The following is a 22,155-nucleotide window of genomic DNA, read 5'->3' as shown; positions in this document are numbered from 1 at the left end:
CCCACTTCACGTGCCAACATGCATTCGCCCGTTTGTGAAACCAAACCCAGCCACGTGGCGAAGACATGTTGTGCTCCTAACACGTGTCGCGTATCCTCGAACGTCGAAACAGGACCACTGTGCCCTCAGTATTTCTAGAACTACGGTCAGGTGAACCCCCCTCTGCTCTCTTCTTCCTCCCTTCATCTACGTCGCGACAAAACTCGTGACTACCAGTGCGAAGATACATACGTACAAATTTTGCATTCCCGAAACTGCCCCTCCTTTTGTCCGCTACCCAATCTTTACGTTACGCTTTCAATTTCCCAACCGTACGTGGCGACTATCCACCGCTTCAAAACCAGAGGCGCCGAAGTTTTTGGGAAAGATATTATTTTCCCCCAAAAGTAGATAAACCAATTACAACAGTCAGTTTTTTTTTTTCTCTTTCCTTTTTCGTGCTTACAGTTACCAGAAGGATAAATCCCTCCGCAGACGATTCTACACCACTGTTCTGTTTCCACCTCTGAAATACCGCCACGTACTGAGCACAACTCGGTGGGATTGAGTGGGTCCAATGAAAACCTCCGCCATTGAACCCCGCGAGGCATGGGATCCCGGCCCCGCCACCCGAGATATTGAACTGAAGTACTGAACTGAACTGCTTAAATGGATAAAAGGAAATTCTGACGTGTCGTTTTCCGTGAAAGCTGAGGGGTAGTTGCGTAATTCCGCAGGGGGAAGCCTTATCCATTAGGCAAGCGGCAAGCCCGAGCTTTATAAAAGCAGAGGAAAGTTCACAATTTTCATTACGAAGAAACCAAGCCAAGCCAAAACTCATTTTCTACAGAGAGAAGAAAAAAAAAAACCAAAACCTTCCCCAAAACGCCGCGTTTTGAACCTTTCTTGTTCTTCTCTTCTCCTTCAATGGCGACTAGTAAAACCTACTACGCTAGGCCGAACTACCGGTACCTCCCGACCGATCACCACCAGCAGACACTGGGCGCCGACTCGGCATTCGAACTCGACGAGTCCGACATCTACAACTTTGCCCGGTCCAGCTCGCCGGAGTACCGGAAGCCGGCGATGAGCTCCCGCGTCGTCTCCTCGGCGGCGTCCAAGAAGTCCGCCTCGTCCAAGCGCTCCGACGCCGGCGACCGGAACGGCGGGACGGCGGCTTCGCTGCCGGTGGGCATTCCGGACTGGTCCAAGATCCTGAGGGACGAGTACCGAGAAAACCGGCGGAGCGGCGACGACGACGACGACTTGGACGACGAGTGCTTCGACGGGAGCGTGCGGGTCCCGCCGCACGAGTTTTTGGCGAGGCAGATGGCGAGGACGAGAATCGCGTCGTTCTCGGTCCACGAAGGCGTGGGGAGGACGCTGAAGGGGAGGGATCTCAGCCGGGTCAGAAATGCAATTTGGGAAAAAACCGGGTTCGAAGATTAATTAGCCGAAACAAGAACAATTTTTTTCCTTTCTCAATTTTAAAGAAAAATGAAGAGTTCCAGGAGGGGGTAATTTACGGAAATTATTGGGTAGATTTTTTTTTTTTTTTTTGGTTTAAATTATGAATTTCTTGTATCTTTTTTCTAAATTTGTTCACGTATTTTGGTGACGGATGCGATCGAGATGATCTTTATTTTGATATATGTAATGCAATTCTAACAGAGACGATTTCCTTGAAATTTCTCAAGGTTTAATTTAATTGTTCTGTTTGAATGTAGACTATTTACTTGTTTAAGTTCTTGGTGGGTGGTGGTTTAGTAAGTTAGTTTAATTTTTGGTGTAAATTAAAAATGGAAATTAAATGATTGGTAGGGTTGGTACGAAAATGCTGAGAAGGACCCGTAAGAAAAATAATGCACATAGAATACAAAGGTGTCAAATCTACTACCTGTTCCCATTGGCTTTTACAAGTCTCGTCGTTTCTTTTTGAAATTCTTTGGGTGGTTCGTAGACTTTGGAGTTGATTTTTGGGTGTGCCAATTTCGTTTCAAGTCTGAATTTAATTCAAATGGCATCCGGATGAGCAGAGCAGAGCTATAGATGGTGAATGTTGAATGGGTAGAGCATGGGATAGTCCTCATGAGTGAGAATGGTCCCTCGTGTATAATTGGGGCCGCGGATATAAATTTTCCGATGAGACTGAACCATCCATCCATTTCTTTTTAAAATGTTTCACGCGGAAGAGCCAAGAATCAAATAAAAAAGAAAATTACATGAACAGAATTGTGAATGCCATTAAATTGCAAAGAGTACTGATAATGTGAATTCAATCAATTTGCGAAGAGTTTTAATATACTATTTCCTCTATTCAAACTACGGAATTATAATTATCACGTTTTGAAGTATGATAAATGTTCTTTATTTTATAAAATTAGCACATCTAAGAGAAGTCGCACAACTTATGTCAATAAAATCCGGTAATTTCAGTTCTTTCTTAAGACTATCTAGTTGCTTTTTCAGTGAGTGTTCTTGTGGATAGTTGCAAGGGATACCCGTTATCCATGTTCAATACATTAGTTAATTAGGTTTTTTAATGAGCCAAATAACCAATTGGACAATGAGATAACAATATTTAGTATGATCTAATCTAGTAAAATCAAGAATGATCCCATCTGAAATCTTATACTTGAAATGGAACTTTGTCCCTAAATCCCTTCGCGTGAATCTTACAACTATGTTTTCTTTTTTTAAGGTCCAATGAGATTTAGTGCACAAAAGAATGCTAGTTGTTTACTACATTAAGGTATAGACCCCAAAACTAAATTACTAGGAATCAGAAATGCCAGCTTGGACAGGTGGGGGGACGTTGGTTCTAATCAATTCAAATATATTTGTTTCAAGTAATTTATTTATCTTGTAATTACTTATGTTTTCTTTTTTTAGACTAAATTTCTATGGTATACAAAATTTTAAATTTTCATGATATACTTATTTTATTGTCCGATAAAGGTAAAAATTATATGGTATGCATATGTCAGTTTCTCCACATATTAATTGGACTCAAATTTTTGAGTATATCAACCACGTGGTGTGGTATGTTGGTCGAATGGCCTAGTCTGGAACCCCAGATCTAGCGTTCGAATCCCAGCTTCATCCCGTGGCCAGCAGATTTGAGAGACCATTTGGGGTCATGCGTCTGCGGTGCAGTGGATTAGCCTAGCCTGACTTTCGCCGCAATGTCTGTGCAGATGTCCTGGCACTGGGATACCACTACATGGGTGTGTAAGTTACTAACAACTAACCCGATAAAAAAAAAATTTGAGTATATCAAGACGTGGTACTGACATGAACTAATCAGATAAAGGTGAACAGTGTAGGCAAAGTGCGTAAGTGTATAGTAGAATGAAACATACTACTTGTACTTGAGGCCAGTAGGGCACGTTGCTCTCACTCTTTTTTTTTTTTTTGGTGATTCGAACGTAAAGTCAATTATATTGACTTCGTGTACATCGTTGACTTATTTGCTAATATGTGCTTACGTTGTGTAGTTTGTATATTGGTCTCATAATTCATAATTCATAATTCATATTGTGTTGGGAATTGGGAATGTAAAATGCTTTGCAAGAAAGAAGATTAACCTTTTACTTTAGGACTCTTTTACTTTCCTTTTTTTTTTTTGGTTATCATGACTTTTAACTTTATTTTAGCTTTGCCTTCTGATTAATAATTACAAGTAAAGCTCAACCACTCATTCAATTGGGTAGTTTTGGCATATCAAAAATATTATTTTTCATGAAAACGACTATTAGACAAACAAGGAGATAAAGCATTAACTAGCTTGCGACCAAAGAAGAAGGACCATTTTGTCAATGTGTGAACGTTAACAACGAGACAGTGAGACACCGTCCGGACGAAGGTGTTGAATGAAAAGAGTTTGGCTTCTTCAAAGGGAAAGAACGGCTTCCATTGGGTTGGACCACGGATTGGTGAGTCACCGCGTGTGCTTGTTCATTTTGAATTTTTGATTGTCCATCGGTCTTTCTCGGCGTTCTATTTCACTATTTGAGTCACCCGTCGTACTCCTCTCGTCTCTTTCACAATAAAAGAGTCCTCTAGGGCTGGGCATTTAGCCCGAAATCCGGGTCGGGTCTTTTAAAAAAATTTGACAGTTTTATAAGACCCAGCCTGAAAACATTATAAAACGGGTTAGGTCCGGCCGGGTCTAGTCCTTAAAAGTCAAAGAGAAAAAAAACTCGAAGGCTCGAACTCATATATAAATACTCACATTTTTTTAGTTTTTATTATTCTCTCTTCTTCTTTCTGAACTCTCTTTTCTTCTCTCTCTCCTCTCTTTTAGTTCTTTTCCCGTCTCTTCTTGTTCCTCCCTCCCCTCCCCTCTTTTTTTTTTTTTTTTTTCCCTTGTCTCTTCTTATCTTCTTCTTCTTCTTCTCCCCAAACGCCTCCATTGTCTTTTTTTTCTTTTCTTCTCCCTTCTCTCCCTAGTCCTCCTTCCCCATCAGATCAATTGTAGATATTAAGAGAATTCCTAATTCTCCTTTGTCTTTACTCAACACCAAAAGCTCTCTCTCTCTCTCTCTCTCTCTCTCTCTCGTTTTTCTATAGCTATGCCGATCAGAGACGAATCTGAGTTGTGCAAGGTTTGGAAGTTTGATTGTATAATGAAATTTGAGCTTGATTCGATAATGAAGTCTGAGCCTGAGCAAGAGGATCGAAGTCTGAGCTTGATTCCATAAACCCAGATTTTCAACGGTGGTGGTTAGGTGACTTTGGAGAGCGGAGGAATGCGTTTGGAGCAAGATCTGTTCTCAGATTTGTTGTTTAATTTTTTTTTTTTCATTTTAGCCTTTTGGGCCTGAAAACTCAGCCCGAAAAAAAAGGGTCTGGTCCCAACTCGGTCCTAAAACTGAAAAAAATATTATTTAGGCCTGGCTCGAAAATTTTGGTCTGTGTCCGAGCTCTATAAATTTTACACGGGTTGGGCCCAATCCCAACCCTAATAACGATGATTATTAATGAAATCTATATTTAATTATCATTTTGAGATCAAAGTTTTAGAGAGCGTTAGAGATATTGAGACACCGAAAACGTGAATTGTAAAATCGTTTATTATCATATAATGACTTGCTTTAACAACTCATTTGTTCAGAATTTCTATACTCTTGAGCATTACATAACATTATTTTTTATAAACTTACGCAAATTTTTATATAATATCATTTTAACCATTTTGTATGCAAAGCCAATTGATTTATAGATAAAGCCGTCATAATATTTATAACAAATTACATATAAGTTATTGACAAAAGATGACTTAACAAATACATCCTCTAAAGATTAAATTAAACATATAAGGACTAAATCTTACAAATAAGGACAATGTGCTCTCTACTTGCCACATGTTATGATTTAATTTACTTTTTTACCCTTGACTATCTTTTTTGACATCTAATCCCTTTATGAGGATCAAATCTTACATATAAGGACAATCTGCTCTCCACTTGCCACATATCATGAGTTAATTTACATTTTTACCCTTAACTACTTATTTTTTACTTTTTTTTTTTTCTGAGAATAATCCGTTTATGTTACTTTTTTTTTTCCTTAATAATAACCCCTTTATGTTACTTCACCAAAACCTTATTCTCCTATTACTCTAATTTCATCATCTAATCCTGCTACTACACTCTTCCAATCCTGCTACTGCACTTATACTCGTCTAGTTCTGCTACTGCACTCATCATTGCCTAATCCTGCTACTGCACTTGTCCAATCCTGCTACTGTACTCACTGTATTCATACTCGTCCAGTTCTGCTACTGCACTCGTCATCGCCTAATCCTGCTACTGCACTTGTCCAATCATGCTATTGTACTCGCTGTATTCATACTCGTCCAGGTCTGCTACTGCCCACGTACTTGTGTTCTGCTACTGCACTCGTCCTCGCCTAATCCTGCTACTGCACTTGTCCAATCCTGCTACTATACTCGCTGTATTCATACTAGTCCAATTCTGCGACTGCCCACGTACTTGTGTTCTGCTACTACACTCGTCATCGCCTAATCCTGCTACTGCCCTCATAATGAAATTTCTTTAGTTCTTCTACTCTTACTTTAAAATTAAAATTAAAATAAGTAACAAAAAATATGTCTAGGCATTTTGCTAATTGTAGCCAAGCAACGACACAGAAAACCAAGGCAACAATATGGAAAATGAAAAATTGCACGTAAACAACAGTAGAGTGAATTCTAAAGTAGCTACACTTGCGACCAACAGTACGGTGGTTAACAAGCAATTAAATACTTCGTTTACCTGCAGTGGTGTACTGAAAGGCCTCTGGATTGTACTGTAAAACTTCATCGTGAAGAATCATAGGTTGGACATAGCCATATTGAACTGCCGCAGTATCCTCCCTCAGCTTCCTAACACTATACCATATATATATTAGCAATAATTAACAAACAGAAAATGAAAAACAAATGCTACTATACAGAAAACCTACTTAAATCCAAAATTTGGTAAATTCAAAGGTGATAGAAACAATCAAACAGGTGAAATTTCAAATCGTTACTGCAATTTCAAGATGCTGCATTCAAATGTCAAAACTAAACCTGGAAATCAAAACTGCTCCTAAGAACAAATAACACACTTACAAGCAAGAGACGTCAATAGCACGAAGCAGACCAGCAATCCTACTGGCCTGAACGGCGTCGTAGTAATTCAACCTTGCACTGCTCCGATTCGGCTCATCGAACAACTAGAGGTCCTGATCGGAGGCGCCGCAGAACACTGAAAGGAAAGGCAGAGGCAAGCAAGGAGCGACTGTAGTATTAGAGAGTCGGATCCCTTAGTGGCTCCCGCCGGAGCCGAAGCACGAACTGACCGGATAGCTCATCAGTAGGTTCACCAACATGGCTCAGTCCCTAGCCGGATTGATCGGAAATTTCCCAAAAAGCTCACCCGAAAGCTTGAGACTTCCGGCTTCGAATCAACTTCATCTGAGCTTCTCTGTGAAAACCTGAACCATAGACGTGATTGAGACACCGAGACCATTCAAACGTTGGTGGTCGTCCTCTGCATCACCGCTAGAATTTGCAGAAAACCCTCCGAGATACTCAGAGCTTTCGACTTTGAATAGTCGCCGTCCGACGTCGGATCGAGAAATTAAGGACATGGATCACACCGCCGAACAGATGGTTCAATCTCTGTCAGGTAGATCGATTGGGTCCCTGATCTGCAAACAGGGGCGGAGGGAGGCATGGGCCTACTGGGTCCCGTGCCCCAGTTTTGATTGTTGGCATAGATATATACTATATTAAGTGGATAAACAATCGTAAGGTTGCCTAGCTCAGTTGTTAGCAAGCAAGGCTTCTCACGATGGTGTCATGGGTTCGATTCCCACATGAGGCTCTTTATTGAATTTTTTTACTTATAGATTTTCATTAAAAATCTAATATCCATTAAAAATATATACGATATTATATTATAGTATCTCTAATTTCTTAACTTTTTTCACATTATACTTAATGATTTCTATTTCCTGTACTTACAGTTTTCAAGTCCAATACAAATCATTAAAAAAAAATTATATTAACAACAATAACAATTCTCAACCAATTATTTTGTCAATTATAAACATTTTTTTTACAGATATGTCAAAATACTTGAAAATAAAATCATATCCTGTTAATTGTTATAGAGAAATCTTCGAGTATAAATAGCTTACTGGAGTAATTTTTAAAGCTTTTTTATATAGACATAGAAATTTGATATTACGTTTTTGTTGGGACTCTATGAACTATTTTTTCTTTTCGTGCCCTAGTAAACTTAAATTTCTAGCTCCGCCCCTGTCTGCAGAGGTCGCAGCCGAGGCCGGGCTCGAGAATGGGTTGAGGCGTCGAGCTATCTTGATGCTTATCTGTTTTGGGTTTTCGTTTTGGGGTGTTAGTATTTGGTCAGTGGCATAAACGTAAATACTTTATCAAACTGAGTATTTTTGTTATTTTTCATTAAAATTGGGAGTCAGACCTGCATCAATTGACTTTTGGGCCTGGGCTCATGTCCTTATTTGTATAAATATTTTTGAAAGTGAGTTTTCTGTGTTTACATCTTTGGTCATGTGCTACTATGTAATTTTCTATAATATTTACTTGTATCTAGAAAACATGAATGTTTATTGAAAAAAAAAATGAAAATTTTAGGAACAATACACCAACTAAGGCCCACTATGCATTTATGTACATGAACTTACAAATTATGAACTTTGGTACACGAAATCTGAAACCCAACCCACTATATAGACACGACGTCAGTAACACCGTGAGAACCTCTGCCACCTGGCATAATTTGAGGGGTAAATTGGTCACCCCACTCTCTATCTCTCCCTTACTCAGACCACCCACCTCTCTATCTCTCCCTTACTCTGGCCACCCATCTCTCTCTCTCTCTCTCTCTCTCTCTCTCTCTCTCTCTCTCTCTCTCTCTCTCTCTCTCTCTCTCTCTCTCTCTCTCTCTCTCTCTCTCTCTCTCTCTCTCTCTCTCTCTCTCTCTCTCTCTCTCTCACCTGCAACCACCTCCTTTCCCACCACTACCACACCACCATCGTCATTCCCTCCACTCCATCCTCCGCCATCCCCTCCTCTTTTTCCCAAAACCCACCCGAACCCTACTTGCTCTGCCACCAAGCCGCCCAAGACCTTGACCACCACCTCGCCAACCGCCTAGCCATTGCTCCCCGGCCTCTCTGCGCCGTAATCGACTTCCATATCATAATCCACCTAGCAGCTCATCATCCAAAACCCCAATTCCAATTCCAATTGAATCTTTCTTCTTCATCATCAAAATTAGTCATTCACACACAGAAACCAGTCTAACCCAAATACGATGGATTTCAAAGATGAACAATACCTGAAGCAAAGGCTAGACGAACTGCAGAGAGATGTCTCCAAGAAGCCAAAGTTTGAGCCCGCCGTCACCTCCATCATCTCTCTCCTCCGCTTCGCAAGTCCTAGTACACCCTCATTTGCCACGTCACCACCGTTTTGAAGACCCGCTACACCTCCCTTGAGTTCTGGGCAGTCGAGTTGGCCCTCTTTCTCCTTAGCCGAGAAGAACCAATAACCATAAACATTTTTGAGGCCGAGAAGGTTATTCGTTCAGAAGACGACGTTCCCAATCTATCGCTGCTGAAGCAAGATCTCTTCGAATTTCAGAACTGCAAGGTAGAGGAGATGCGGTGGTCGCGGGGCTCATAAAGAGTCATAGTGCAAGAATATTAAATTACCCTTTGACAAATGAGTAAATGACGTAAGAGTAAGCGGTGTTAATGACATTGTGTATATATAGTGGGTCAGACTTTACATTTGGTGTACCAAAGTTCATAATTTGTAAGTTCATGTACACAAATGCATAATGGGTCTTAGTTGGTGTACTGTTCCTAAAATTTTCTCAAAAAAAATACCATAGTTTGGCCATAACATTCGGATGGAATGCTATTGAAAATGAATGCTATTGAAAATTTAGTATCATTTTACAAAACATTATGGTAAAATTTTTATATGTTAAACGATGTTTGTAAACTGGAGAATATAACAAACATCTTGCAAGTACTCCAATAGAAACGAGAAGAATAGATGTCAATTTTGACTACTCGACTTGAGAAAAACAAGTGGAGAGAAGATATAACGAATCCTTATATGTTTTTTGTCCTGCTTATTGTTGGTTCATTTAAATAGAATCTTCGGTTAAATTGTTGACTGAAACGATTGTAGTTGGATGATCTCACCGGTTTTGCAATGTGGAAATGCCACCCAACCATGCCATCACTGCTCCAAAGTTTTTTTTTTTTTTTTATTCACTGAAAAAAAAAAAAACAACAGAACACAAACTACAACTGGAATCCTCTAAGAACCCCCCTTCCAGCTAATCCAAATGGAACAGTGGGAATACAGTAAGGCCATGTTTAGTTCATATATTTGAGGAATCAGGAAAGGAAAATTGTGCATTTCCTTTATTTGGTAAACACAAACTTGTGAACTATTTTCCCGACAGAGGGGAAAATAGGGTGAAAGATGATTCCTTTCAAAATTCATGGGATTAATTTTCCTTTCTTCTTTCCCAGCATTTATTATGAAAATTTAGGACTACAATATCCATACTCAAATGTGTTATTGCAAATTTAATTCATGATGATAAGTTTTAAAATACAAGGGTATTATTGGAACATTGATATATTTTCTCTTTCCTTTCCTGAACCAGCCAAACACTGGAAGGGAAATGAAATAGTCTTTCTTGAATATTTTCCCTATTTTACCAAATATTGGAAAAGAAAACGGACATGAATTTTAATTTCTCATCTCCATGGGAAAGACAAGGAAATTGATTTCTATTCCGTGAACCAAACGAGGCCTAAGGGGAAGACAAAGACAAGATCTGCCAAGGTGTGTCATGCTTGCCTAGAATACAGTCAATGAGAACCTTGAAGTCTCCTTCTCCCCAAAGCTTTGAGTAATTATAAAACTTTGCAGCAGACAGGTCATCTCTTAAGAGTTGTAGCTTTAGCAACCAAAACACTAGGTTCTCCAATTTTTTTTGAGACCGCAAATAAAGAATAGCCATCATTGTTTCTTAGAACAAAACTAATAGAAGCCTTACATTCCTTAATAACACCATCAAAATTCAGCTTAATATGATCATTACCAGGAGGATGTCATTTTATATGAAAGTATTTGGAAATCTTTGAAGGATTAACTTTCCAATAGTTGGATCCAAGAGATGCAGCCCCAAAGTAGGTTTGAGTCCAAAGTTTGAATATGAGTGCAATAAGTCCATGCAGGTGTCCAAACAAATCATAAGTTTTCTGGGCTCAACTTGAGTCCATTGAGCAAATTGACCCAACAATTTCAGGGTCGGGTTCCAACGGTCCCTTCGCAACGTGTTAAATCATAACTAACTGACCCGACCGGTACCCACTTCCACGAGTCTCAATTCGGAGGCACCACCCCCCCACCCCCACCTACTGGTCAGAGTCTCCCACTGCCGCGCTTCTAATTTGCAGCACAGAGCCGACGACTGGTAGGCACAAGCCTTCTCTCTATCTCCCGAAACCCCGATTCAAGCCCTAATTTTCTCACTTTCGCCCTATTCCATCAAATATCTCCTGACCCATGACCTCCGCGTCGAGCTCCGGCGACGAAACCTCCGACCCGAAGCCCAACCCGATTACAAAGCCCCCGGAGGACCAATTGGCCGCCCTCGCGTTATCCGACACCGATAGCCAAGCAAACGGCGTCGCAAATGAATCGCCGCGCGGGAACAATCACAATGAGATCGAGAACGAAGAGGAGGTGGCAGCGCTGACCAATTCGGCTCCGTCTGGTTCGTCTGAGGTGGTGGAATCGAGCGGTGGTGGAGGTGGTGGTATTCTGCGGGCGAGGAGCAATTCGGAGCTGGAGGCCGACGGGCCGGAGAGCCCTAGCAGCAGCGGCTATGCCGGCGGCAGAGGGAGTAGTAGTGCCAGTAGTGATGGTTCCGGGATCGATGAGATTGCGGCAGTTAGTGATGTTGAGGTTGTTGATGGTGTTTCGGATTCACAAGCGCCGTGGGTGCCCGGAAAACGGCATGTTGATGAGGTATTGTGCTCTAGTAACTCCTTATGTACTTGCTTTACACTTTCGTTGCGTAATGTATGTGACAATTGGATTGTTTTCGATGTATTTCTCTGTCATTTTGTGTATTTGTAGAGTGAGGTGTTAGTTTTAGAGCTTAATTGTTGCTAGGATTTTAGACTGCATTGGACATTGAGTGTGAAGTAAGATTTGATGCTCATTTTTTCGTTAAGTGTAAGGATATGTGGAATTGGAGGAATGCATTTGTATTTTAGAGTGTGACAGGAACTGGTTTGACTGTGGCTTTAACAATGCACGGAGTTTTTAGCACGGCTAAAAGAAATACTAGTAATTGAGAGAGAGAGATTAAGGGTCTTTGGACAAGATATCTGCCAAATTCCTTAGGAAATGGCATTGAGTTAACACACATACTTAATTTATACATTTCAGTATTTTGCTATTTTCAAATTGGTAAAAGATTCTACTTTAGGTGGATGTATTCTTTTAAATGCCTCAATTTATAATGACTTTATTTGCCCCAGACAAATGTCAAGGGCAGTGAGAATTCAAATATCTGTATAATTGCTACTGGAAACTAAATCGAGTCTACCACTTCTGTTACTAGGGATGTCGAAATTGTGACACTTGCAAAATGTATTTTGTGTGTTTTATTTGTATTTCATGTACTTATAACTTCTTTTGATGAAGTGTGCATGTCACCTTGAATTACACAATCTAAGGAGAAATATTTAACTTTGCAATGCAGTTACACTTTATCTAAACTCACCATGTCTTTGACCTCAGAATTGCCGTCTCAAACTGCCTTTAAATGCCCAAAGAAAGACTAGGTGCCTTTATCCAAAAAAAAAGACTAGGTGCTTACCCAATCTATCTTCTCGAATTGTAATTTTACCTAATCACACTGACTGCCACAGCTGTGAAACCAAAATGCAGGGCCTATCTAAAAAAACAGTGTTTCACAGTAATCACCAGTAAATAATAATGTGTATCTTTAAAGTTCATTTTAGAAATTTATGCTTAGGCCTCAAATCTTGATTACTATGCTCATATTTCTAGATGTAATGTGCAACCCATGATTACAGTTGGATGAGTTTTTCATCAAATCAGCAGCCAGCGCAAAGTTTAGGATCTTGATGTCTTCTTACAGTCAAAATGCTGCAATTGCAGACAAATTGAAGTACACATTAGAAGCCCAGATTAGAAAGCATAATCTAGAATTTAGGATATTATGGAACTCAGGAGGTATGCTTTTATTATATAGCTGTCTGGGTGCTCTTGCTGATAGAAATAGGTTGAAATATATTGTCTAATGCTCATTTCATTGATTTGCATGCATTTATGTATTTGAATAGACATGCAGATTTTCCGCAACATTTTCCTATTGTAGTATTAGTAATTTTTTTGTCCTAAATTATATGGTATATGGATTTATTATCTTCATAGAGCTAAACAACTAAAATGTAAGGAAGTCACATGAACAAAGAAGAAGATGGTATTCTGATTTTGGTTCTGTAAGCATGGTTATGAGGTAACATAGCAACTGCTACTTGGTCATCAATTACTTGAGAGCTTAATTGGAATTATCCCTAGCGGCTAGTGTCTTCTTTTCTATAAAAGCTCGTTCCATGCAAATTGTTTTAATTAAATGCCGACTGACATAGTGATTTTCAAGGATAACTGCAATTTGATCTACAATTGAAGTGCAGGATGATGCTTCCATATCATGGAGAAAAAGGAAGAAGCACTTTTTCATACTAAGTAACTCTGGCAAACCAATATATTCCAGGTCTGTCTCAAGACCTGTTGAAAAAAGAAGTGCAAAGTCTACGATAATAGTCTAATTTATGTACAACATGGTGATATATGTATTCTCTTGCACCTCTTCTTTCAGACATGGAGATGAACACAAACTAGCAGGATTTTCAGCAACATTACAAGCCATAATTTCCTTTGTTGAGAATGGGTACACACCTCTCAATCTAGCAGATTATCTTCATATGATTTCTTCTTTTCTTCAGTTATTTGTCCAGTCTTAGAGCTCAATTTGAATTGAAATTCTGTAGAGGAGACTTCCAATTATTTTGCTCATTAATCTTTTTACAGTGGAGATCGTGTCAAATTGGTTAGGGCTGGGAAGCATCAGGTCTGTTTTTTTTTTTTCTTTCATTCCTTGAGTTATGAGTACTTCTAACACTCCTTGATCACAGGCCGATAAAAAGAACTGCTTTCTGATTTTGCTACTTGCATTATATATATATATATATATATATAAAATTACGATCAGTCTAATATTTAATTTACCACTGTGGACTAAAATCAGTTATTGACATAGCTGTGAGTAGTCCACGCTGACACTGTCTTAGGCAGAGTTTGAAGTCATGATGATATATGTGCGTGTGTGTTTTGTTTGAACATATCTGCAAGACACCTTGGCTTTTACATTTTTCAAATGCTTGTGTGAATGTGATGTGTCATACTTTTATTGTGTTTTACACATTTCAAGTAGATGTTTATCTGCCTCAGAAAGCTTAGTTGTTAGTTTTTTGCTGGAGTAATAATGGGCATTAATATTTGTATGTTCAGGTGGTTTTTCTTGTCAAGGGACCAATTTACCTGGTATGCATCAGCTGCACAGAAGAGCCTTATGAGTCTTTAAGAATGCAATTGGAACTTATATACGGTCAGGTAGTATTGAATTCTTCCCAGTCCAAAGTCTTTATGGATTATCATGTTCCATTGTTTGGTTTAGATAATTATTGAATAACTTAAAGATCTTATTTTAGTAATTGCACTTCATTAATAAGTTATGATGTATGGATGCAGATGCTGCTTATTCTTACGAAGTCAGTAAATAGATGTTTTGAGAAGAATCCGAAGTTTGATATGACACCTTTGCTGGGAGGAACAGATATTGTCTTCTCTTCCCTCATCCATTCTTTCAGTTGGTTTGTTTCTCTGCTCCCCTTGGCATCCCTAACTTAGGAAATGGAAATTTATTTTTGTGAAAACCTTAATATATTGTTGTCATAGCCCCTCATGATCAGATTTTTACAAGTGAACTAGTGATGCCTCTATTACTGATAGTGATATATTGCCAAATAGATCATCCAATTTACTGGGAGGGGGCTGCTTCACTGGTTGAATAACTATCATTTCTAATTTGACTGTTCACTCCAGAAATTAAATGATATACAATATTATTGAGAACTTATTTGTTAGCTTGACCTTCTGTTTAATACGAAGTTTGCATAAGAACAAAAAAAAAAGTTTTATTTTGGAATTGAATTTATACATGCAGTGCATGTTACTTTGCAGTTTATTTAACTGTGTCACTGCTGTATTCCAGTTGTTCTTGTTGTTATAAGCTGCCCCTGAAATTTCATGCTCATAGGAGAAAAAGATCTGACCAGATGATGCTTATAATATTATTCATTTATTCCTCATTTCTCTGAATTCAGGAATCCTGCCACATTTCTTCATGCATATACTTGTCTTCCCCTTGCTTATGCGACAAGGCAAGCTGCAGGTGCCATATTGCAAGATGTTGCTGATTCAGGTGTCCTCTTTGCAATATTGATGTGCAAACACAAGGTCCAGCCATTCATCTTCTTTCTGTTGTTAATACTTTGGACAACACTTTTTCTTTAAGAGAAAGGTTTTAATAGAAATGCATGGTTCAATTTAAAAAATTAGAGCAATCTAACAACTGGAAACTTGATTGCAGGTTATCAGTCTTGTTGGTGCTCAGAAAGCGTCTCTTCATCCTGATGACATGCTATTGCTATCCAACTTTGTTATGGCATCAGAATCATTTAGGTAAGTAGATTAAATTGGATAAGTCATGTCTTTTTCCTCAAAAATAAAGTAGTCTCATCTCATGCTTTTAGCAATAGCCAATACACGATCAGGGATGGCAATGAAGCTAGTAGTTCCTTAGTTTCCAGTACATTTTCAAAAACTTTAGAGTACTGGACAAATTAGAAAGCGATTTGTATCGTTCTTTTCATCTGTGATGGTTACAAGTAGTGGGAGATAATGATCGAGAGATATATGCAGGTGAAATATTTGTTTTAAAATCGGAAATGTCTTTTATGCAGGACATCTGAATCTTTCTCACCAATTTGCTTGCCAAGATATAATGCCATGGCATTTTTGTATGCTTATGTCCATTTTTTCGATGTGAGTGACTCATTCATTATTTTTCCTCTGTAAATTAAATTGCCTTGCTTTTATACTTGGTTTCATGTTTATCTACTTTTTATTTCTCTTATACTAGTTATTATGATCTGAGACATACTTTCTTGTTGTAGGCTGACACATACTTGATGTTGCTTACTACTAGTTCAGAAGCCTTCTATCATCTTAAAGATTGCAGGTATGCTAACTGTTGACTTGTAATTGCTCAGCTGACTCTAGCGTTGATAAATGACGTTAATGCTGTAGGGGTGCTTCACGGGAAACTTTCATACATCCTATTGCCTTGCAAATTAATGCTCACCTCCTCCCTATAAATTTTTGTGACCTTATAGGATTCGTATTGAAATGGTCCTTCTGAAGTCGAGTGTCCTCAGTGAGATTCAGAGATCCATGCTAGATGGTGGAATGCGTGTTGAGGAGTTGCCTCTTGATCCTTTACCTCGATCTGGATCTTTTTCTCCTCATTTGAACCAACACACACTTCCAACAGATTCTCCCGACAGGTTCAGGGAACCATATGATGGCGTAGGTGGCCCTGCTGGACTCTGGCATTTTGTATATCGTAGTATCTTTTTGGATCAATATGTATCTTCTGAGTTCTCAGCACCAATAAATAGTGCTCGTCAGCAGAAAAGGTTACAAAGCTGAACTTTACAGTAAATTGCTTAGACATAAGATTTGATTCTCCCGCAATGAAGTTGTATGTCACTCTATTGTTCTTGTTAGGGTAATTAGTTTGTTTTCTTGTAGATTATATAGAGCTTACCAGAAGCTTTACGCTTCCATGCATGAAAGAGGAATTGGGCCCCACAAAACCCAGTTTAGAAGAGATGAGAATTATGGTAAGTTTTGGGTCATTTGTGGATGTGTTTGTATACTTGAAAATATTGTTCTACTTGATGCACTTTCATTGCTAAATGTCAAAATTATCGGTTTAGGAATGATTATTTCAAACCTGAATATTGATGTTGGTTTGGCAAACAGGCATCTAGTGAAACTTTACAGTTAATGTCTTCATAAATTAGTGATTTCAAACCTAGCCACTTTGTCTTTTGAGGCCTCACCTAAGAAGTTAATGGCCATATTGATGTTGGTTTGGCAAACAGGCATCTAGTGAAACTTTACAGTTAATGTCTTCATAAATTAGTGATTTCAAACCTAGCCACTTTGTCTTTTGAGGCCTCACCTAAGAAGTTAATGGCCATATTGATAACCCCTCTTAGGTTAGTCAAGCTGTGTCAAGTCTTTTGGTACCCTTTCCCTATTACGATATGAGATTGGGATGACATATTTCTTATTTACTTTGATGTTTTATAGTGATGCCTTCCTGATGATATATAATCATTTCATTTTTTCAGTTCTACTCTGCTGGGTCACCCAGGATTTTGAGCTTTATGCAGCATTTGATCCACTTGCAGACAAGGTAGTTTGTTAACTATTTCTTGTTTCTTTACCTTGTTCAACTATGCAATACTTTTCCACATGCACTTCTACCAAAAGGAATAAAATGGACAGATTTGATGCTTTTGGCTCCTGTGGTGATTTTGTTTGGTTTTATTGAACAAAAAGGAGGGAAAAGAAATGAAAAAGTAAGTTTGTGGGTCTGTGTATTTAAAGTGATATATAGCCATTTTACTGTTTTGTTGCTTCATCTAGCCTCCAATTCTCCTATGTCGGGTGAATTGCAAGATGTGAGCCCCAGCCCCCTAGGGAGGGGGGAATCCGGGCACATTCCGGCTCTTCTATCCAAATTTCATTTCCCTTTCGTCCACCTCACCAAACCAAGCATAGCATTAGGGATACGTTGGGGAGAAATGTGTTTCGCTTGTGAGGCTTATCACTTGGGGAACTGTTGGGGGCAATACAAGGTTTGCCATTTTTGATGAACTTGGCTTCTACTTTCTACAGTGCCCATTGTAGAAGAGATGTTGAATTCAATCATCAACATGGGAGGAACTATTATATAGCAAAGATATGAGAGACCAAGTGTAAGTGTACTAATGGGTGTGGAAATTATTTCTAACTCAGAAGAATCACAGTTTCATCTTTGTGGGATTAGGGGTTTGACATCTGATTCTTGTTAAGGAGCCGAAGATATAACACTGGAGTGTGTCTCAAACCCAACCAACTCGTAGGAGTTAGCGGTTTAGATCTGATTTTGGTTAAGAAGCCGAAGATAAGAGTAGAATACTGGAGCGTTTCTCTAACCCAACCAACTCTTACCAGATATACTAAATTTATTGAAAGGTGATCATATCATCAGGCTAATGTAGCCTTTAGCTTAAATCAAGTTAGTGAGACAACAGATGGCTTAAAATATACTATCAGAGAATTAAAGAATGTAAGGAAACGAACGATGGGGCTACCTTAGAACACTAGAAGATTGATTGTGACATCCATGTTATAGTTTGTGGCATGTTAAGCACCATGTATGGTTAGATAGACTCAGCTAGTAACATCCGCTAGTTAACAAGTGACGAGCAAAATTCTACCTGTTATAGCATGCATTTTCTGTTAAGTCATTGCATTTGAGCATTTGAGGAAAATCAACTTCTTATCAAGATAGTGGCAGAAAAAGGTTCAGGACTTGTACATTTTGTTCGTACGAAACTTTCTTTCAACTGTTCTATTGAAAGCATTCTCATCTTGTATTGTTATGGTTTTTCAGGCATTGGCAATAAAAACTTGCAACCGTGTTTGCCAGTGGGTAAAAGATGTGGAAAACGAGATTTTTTTGCTGGGTGCAAGCCCCTTTTCATGGTGACACCCTGTTTATATTATGTAACACAGCATGTACCATAGTTTTGCTTATTTAATAAGATTCAAGCAGTCTTTTTTCTTTCTTCACACATTGACTTGGCATGAGATGCTGCTTATAATCTGCCAATGTTGGTTCAGCTTCAAAAAGTTTGCATTTGTCAACAAATGTAAAAGCAATCAAAGAAAAAAGAGCTATAGATTATACTTTGTTTTTACACGCAAGTGTTTGCTTACAAGAAACAGTGCAATATGTCTGTTGAATGTTGGAAGAGGCATTTTAAAAAAAATTTCTGTCCCTCTTACATGTGGCTCACTGCTATCAGAAGTTAAGCCTCATTTCTTTTGCAGCTCCCTTGTGGGGTTTGTGGCATTAAAGAGCCACGCACTACTTCATAGTCATCACACCCCTTTTCACTTCTCAGGAATGTTTTCCGGATTATAGTATTCTCTTCTGCATTCTTTTTCCGTTAAGCACTTGTTAACTTCCAAAGCAGACCATTACTCATCTTCTCCGGACTGTTGCGTCTCTAAAACACTAGCAGATGCCTCTGCAATTGGCACATGTTGTGTTCTTCGACTGTCACTTTGGTTTGATCCCAAATCTTGATCGCTTTGGTAACATGCTTACTGTTTACACTGGATGGTGGATTATGAATGTGTATTAAATTTTTCCTTCCTGTTGATTGAGGGTGTTCATTTGAAAAAAAAAAACAAAGAGAAAGATGTACATAGCTAGATAAAGATAGCCCACAGGGAATGCAGGGATATTGAATGTACAGCAATTTCAAATCTCACTCAACTGTGTGGTGTGTGCCTTGGACATTAGGGCTCACTAAATCGATCTGCTTCTCGAATGATTTAGGCTGTCCAGCGGTGACTCATTAATCATATGGATATTATTTGGATTCAGTCTTCTCCTTCGAGGTAGTGGGTGTATTAATGGTGTTGCTGGAAAAGGGGCCTTCTTCTTTTGGTTTCTTTTCTGTGATTACCGAGTTAAACGTCCCACAGGGAAGCAGTGAAGTGGATGAATAGAAAGGTGTATTAATGGAGGAATGGTCACTCTGTGAACTGGGGAGTTATAGCCTTGTAGCCTTTCTTTTATATTTTTACTTCAGCAGTGAGTAATGAAGTTGGTTGAGGTCTTTATAGGGGAGAGTTGACCACCATTGCTTAGAAGATGTGTTCTGAAACCAGCATTTATTTGGGATCTTTAAAGCTTTAGGATGAACTATGTAGTTACTAGTTAGTAACTCAGCAGTGATAATACAGTGTTATTGACCATAGCTCTCAAGGAAAACCATCATGTCTAACCTCTTAAGACTTTGAAGAGAGCTCGATTCTGATCATTTGTATCATAAATCACTTTCGAGCATAATGGAAGAAAAGCCAACACCTCACATAATTGTAACCCGTTATCGCCAGAGATCTCTAACATGTTTGGAAGAAGATACGTGATTGCACGAGCATGCTCTGTCTCGGGCATTATAGAGGAAAAGCCAGCATCTCACACAACTCTCACCTTAGGAGAATGGATGTCATGTAAACATAAAGGGGGTTTTTATTTTTCAGCTGGGGAAAAAAAACAGTACAAACCAGATCCCAGGGATCTTGAACAAAAAGTGTCGTCAAAATACAATAAAAGCTTAAGCTTGACTAGGAAAATCATTACACCAAATGGTATTTTAATGCAGTAATTGACGTAACATAGCAAAGTACTCTCTCACCAAATTAGTTGGAAGTTTCAACGTGATGGAAAAAAAAAATTCAACAGATAAATAACACAAATAATTAACGTCATCAATGATGATTGCGATTTCTCTTAAAATTGATGAGCATCATTCAACATTTTAACAAGAAAATGTGAGACGATTTTAATAATCAACTTAGTGAAGTGTAATATTCTTATCCAAATAAATCATAAGAATTGAATGTTCCATTCATATTTTTTATTTATTTTTATGTTATTTCTCTTGTTTTAATTTTAATTTTTGTTTTGTTGAAAATGAGATAAATTAAGCTTGGTTGACTTTGGGGATCAAACTCATCCAAGTCTCTCATCCTCCACAAGATGCAACAACAAATAAGCCTAATTTTTAATCAATTAACATCGAACATGATGTTATGGTTCATTTAATGCTAATCAATTTCCATCATGATCATCCTCAACAACAAGAGAGATTGAAGTGAGCAATTAATCCGAGTGGGGGAAAGCATTTCAAACTTGTTCATTTACTCTTTCCCATCTCTCTTTTCTTTTGTGGACTTGGTAACCGCGTCGCACCCATTTTCGTCGAAAGTGCTATTATTAACTCATTAGTGGCATTCTCGTAAATTCAGTCCGTCAAACACTATCAATTTCGGAGATTAATTAAACAAACTCTTTTTTTTTTTTGGTTTTGTTTTGTTCCCCACTTATCTTCTCCGTGCATCAACTGTGAAATGGAGCACTTTGCTAGTTAATTACAATTTTTGATGACCATAACACCCCCTTCGTAAATGGAACATTCATAATCTTGCACGACTCGACTTGGGGTTAAATTGGTAATTGGATGCCCTAGATGTTGGAGATCCATGGTCCTCTGACTTGGGAAATATATTTAAGTTATCTTATTCTATACTTGAGAAAAAAAATCTTATAATATAAATGTGGTGTCATGCACTATGGCATTGATATGAGATTTCACAGTTTTTCTATTTATTTAACTTTTAAGTAGTAACGACAGTATATCTTGAAGTAGCACATATAGTGAAACATTAGCTTTATTGTTATTGTTATTAATAAAAAAACCTAGCCGCACACATGCGAGAGGGAGGAAAAAAACCCTAGCTCACAAATATCTAATTCTGTTTGACTGGAGGACGTCGACAAGATGGTTGTGAGTCTGGCTGCTTTTCTAGGGTTGGCGGATGCACGCTGTCCGGTGGATCTGCGTCCTCCTTGTGGAGAAGGACTGCGTCGAACTCAGACGAATCTGGTTGGGAAACTTCTGACAGCCAGAGCTTTTAATAAGAGATCTTTTATGGGGATGTTTCGGCGAGCATGGAGGTTGAATGGCCGCTACACAGTCCAGGAGCACGATGATCGCTTTCTGTTTACTTTGTCGGACCCTACTGATCGTAACCAGATCCTCCGGGGTGGTATATGGGGGTTTGATAGGGCTCCAGTGGTGTTGGCACCATATGATGGAGTTGGAGCAATTAAAGATGTGCCGCTCACCAACCTCAATTTCTGGATCAAACTGCGGGGTCTACCGTCGACTTTTCACACTGATCGCTGCCTTCACAGGATTGGCAGCGCCATGGGTCGATTTGTTCAAAAGGATACCACAAAATTTGATGCATGAAGAATTCATATTAGGGTTGATTTGGATTTGATGCAACCTATCATCTTTCAGCGAAGTTTCACCATGAAGGATGGTATTGTGATGGATCTGGACTTCTTTTTTGAGAATTGTATGGCAGATGTAGGGATTGTGGTCTGGTAACTCATGTTGGTCTGCCTTGTTTGGGAACCTGTTGCCAAAAGAGCTGCAAGCTGATGCTCCCTCCGCGTGTCAAAACCTGAAATGTGCTTTAAATCAAGTTGATGTCACACCGCATGCAGGGCCGATGTTGGTCTCTAG

At 38.8% G+C, this 22,155-nt stretch overlaps 3 protein-coding genes across 3 annotated transcripts; all 3 read left to right on the top strand.

Annotated features, from left to right (window-relative positions):
• Nucleotides 1-775: 775 nt before the first annotated feature.
• On the top strand, nt 776-1,682 carry LOC112167936. The gene has a single exon (XM_024305043.2). It carries the CDS (start codon nt 907-909, stop codon nt 1,426-1,428), a length of 522 nt encoding a protein of 173 aa, XP_024160811.1. The 5' UTR covers nt 776-906; the 3' UTR covers nt 1,429-1,682.
• Nucleotides 1,683-10,937: 9,255 nt separating this feature from the next.
• LOC112165214 (vacuolar fusion protein MON1 homolog) lies at nt 10,938-18,744 on the top strand. Its single transcript, XM_024301666.2, has 14 exons — nt 10,938-11,575; nt 13,279-13,358; nt 13,464-13,535; nt 13,676-13,715; nt 14,156-14,257; nt 14,396-14,517; nt 15,031-15,163; nt 15,297-15,388; nt 15,670-15,751; nt 15,883-15,947; nt 16,102-16,404; nt 16,520-16,611; nt 17,128-17,192; nt 18,438-18,744. The coding sequence occupies exons 1-14, from the start codon at nt 11,111-11,113 to the stop codon at nt 18,531-18,533; spliced, it is 1,809 nt and encodes a 602-aa protein (XP_024157434.1). The 5' UTR covers nt 10,938-11,110; the 3' UTR covers nt 18,534-18,744.
• A 2,658-nt stretch (nt 18,745-21,402) lies between these two features.
• LOC112163820 lies at nt 21,403-21,876 on the top strand. Its single transcript, XM_024300076.1, has one exon. The coding sequence runs from the start codon at nt 21,403-21,405 to the stop codon at nt 21,874-21,876; it is 474 nt and encodes a 157-aa protein (XP_024155844.1).
• The last annotated feature ends 279 nt before the right edge of the window (nt 21,877-22,155 follow it).

This window comes from Rosa chinensis, chromosome 5, assembly GCF_002994745.2.
Source record: "Rosa chinensis cultivar Old Blush chromosome 5, RchiOBHm-V2, whole genome shotgun sequence".
In the NCBI taxonomy this organism is placed as follows: domain Eukaryota; kingdom Viridiplantae; phylum Streptophyta; class Magnoliopsida; order Rosales; family Rosaceae; genus Rosa; species Rosa chinensis.
This window is presented reverse-complemented; position numbering and strand designations above follow the sequence as displayed.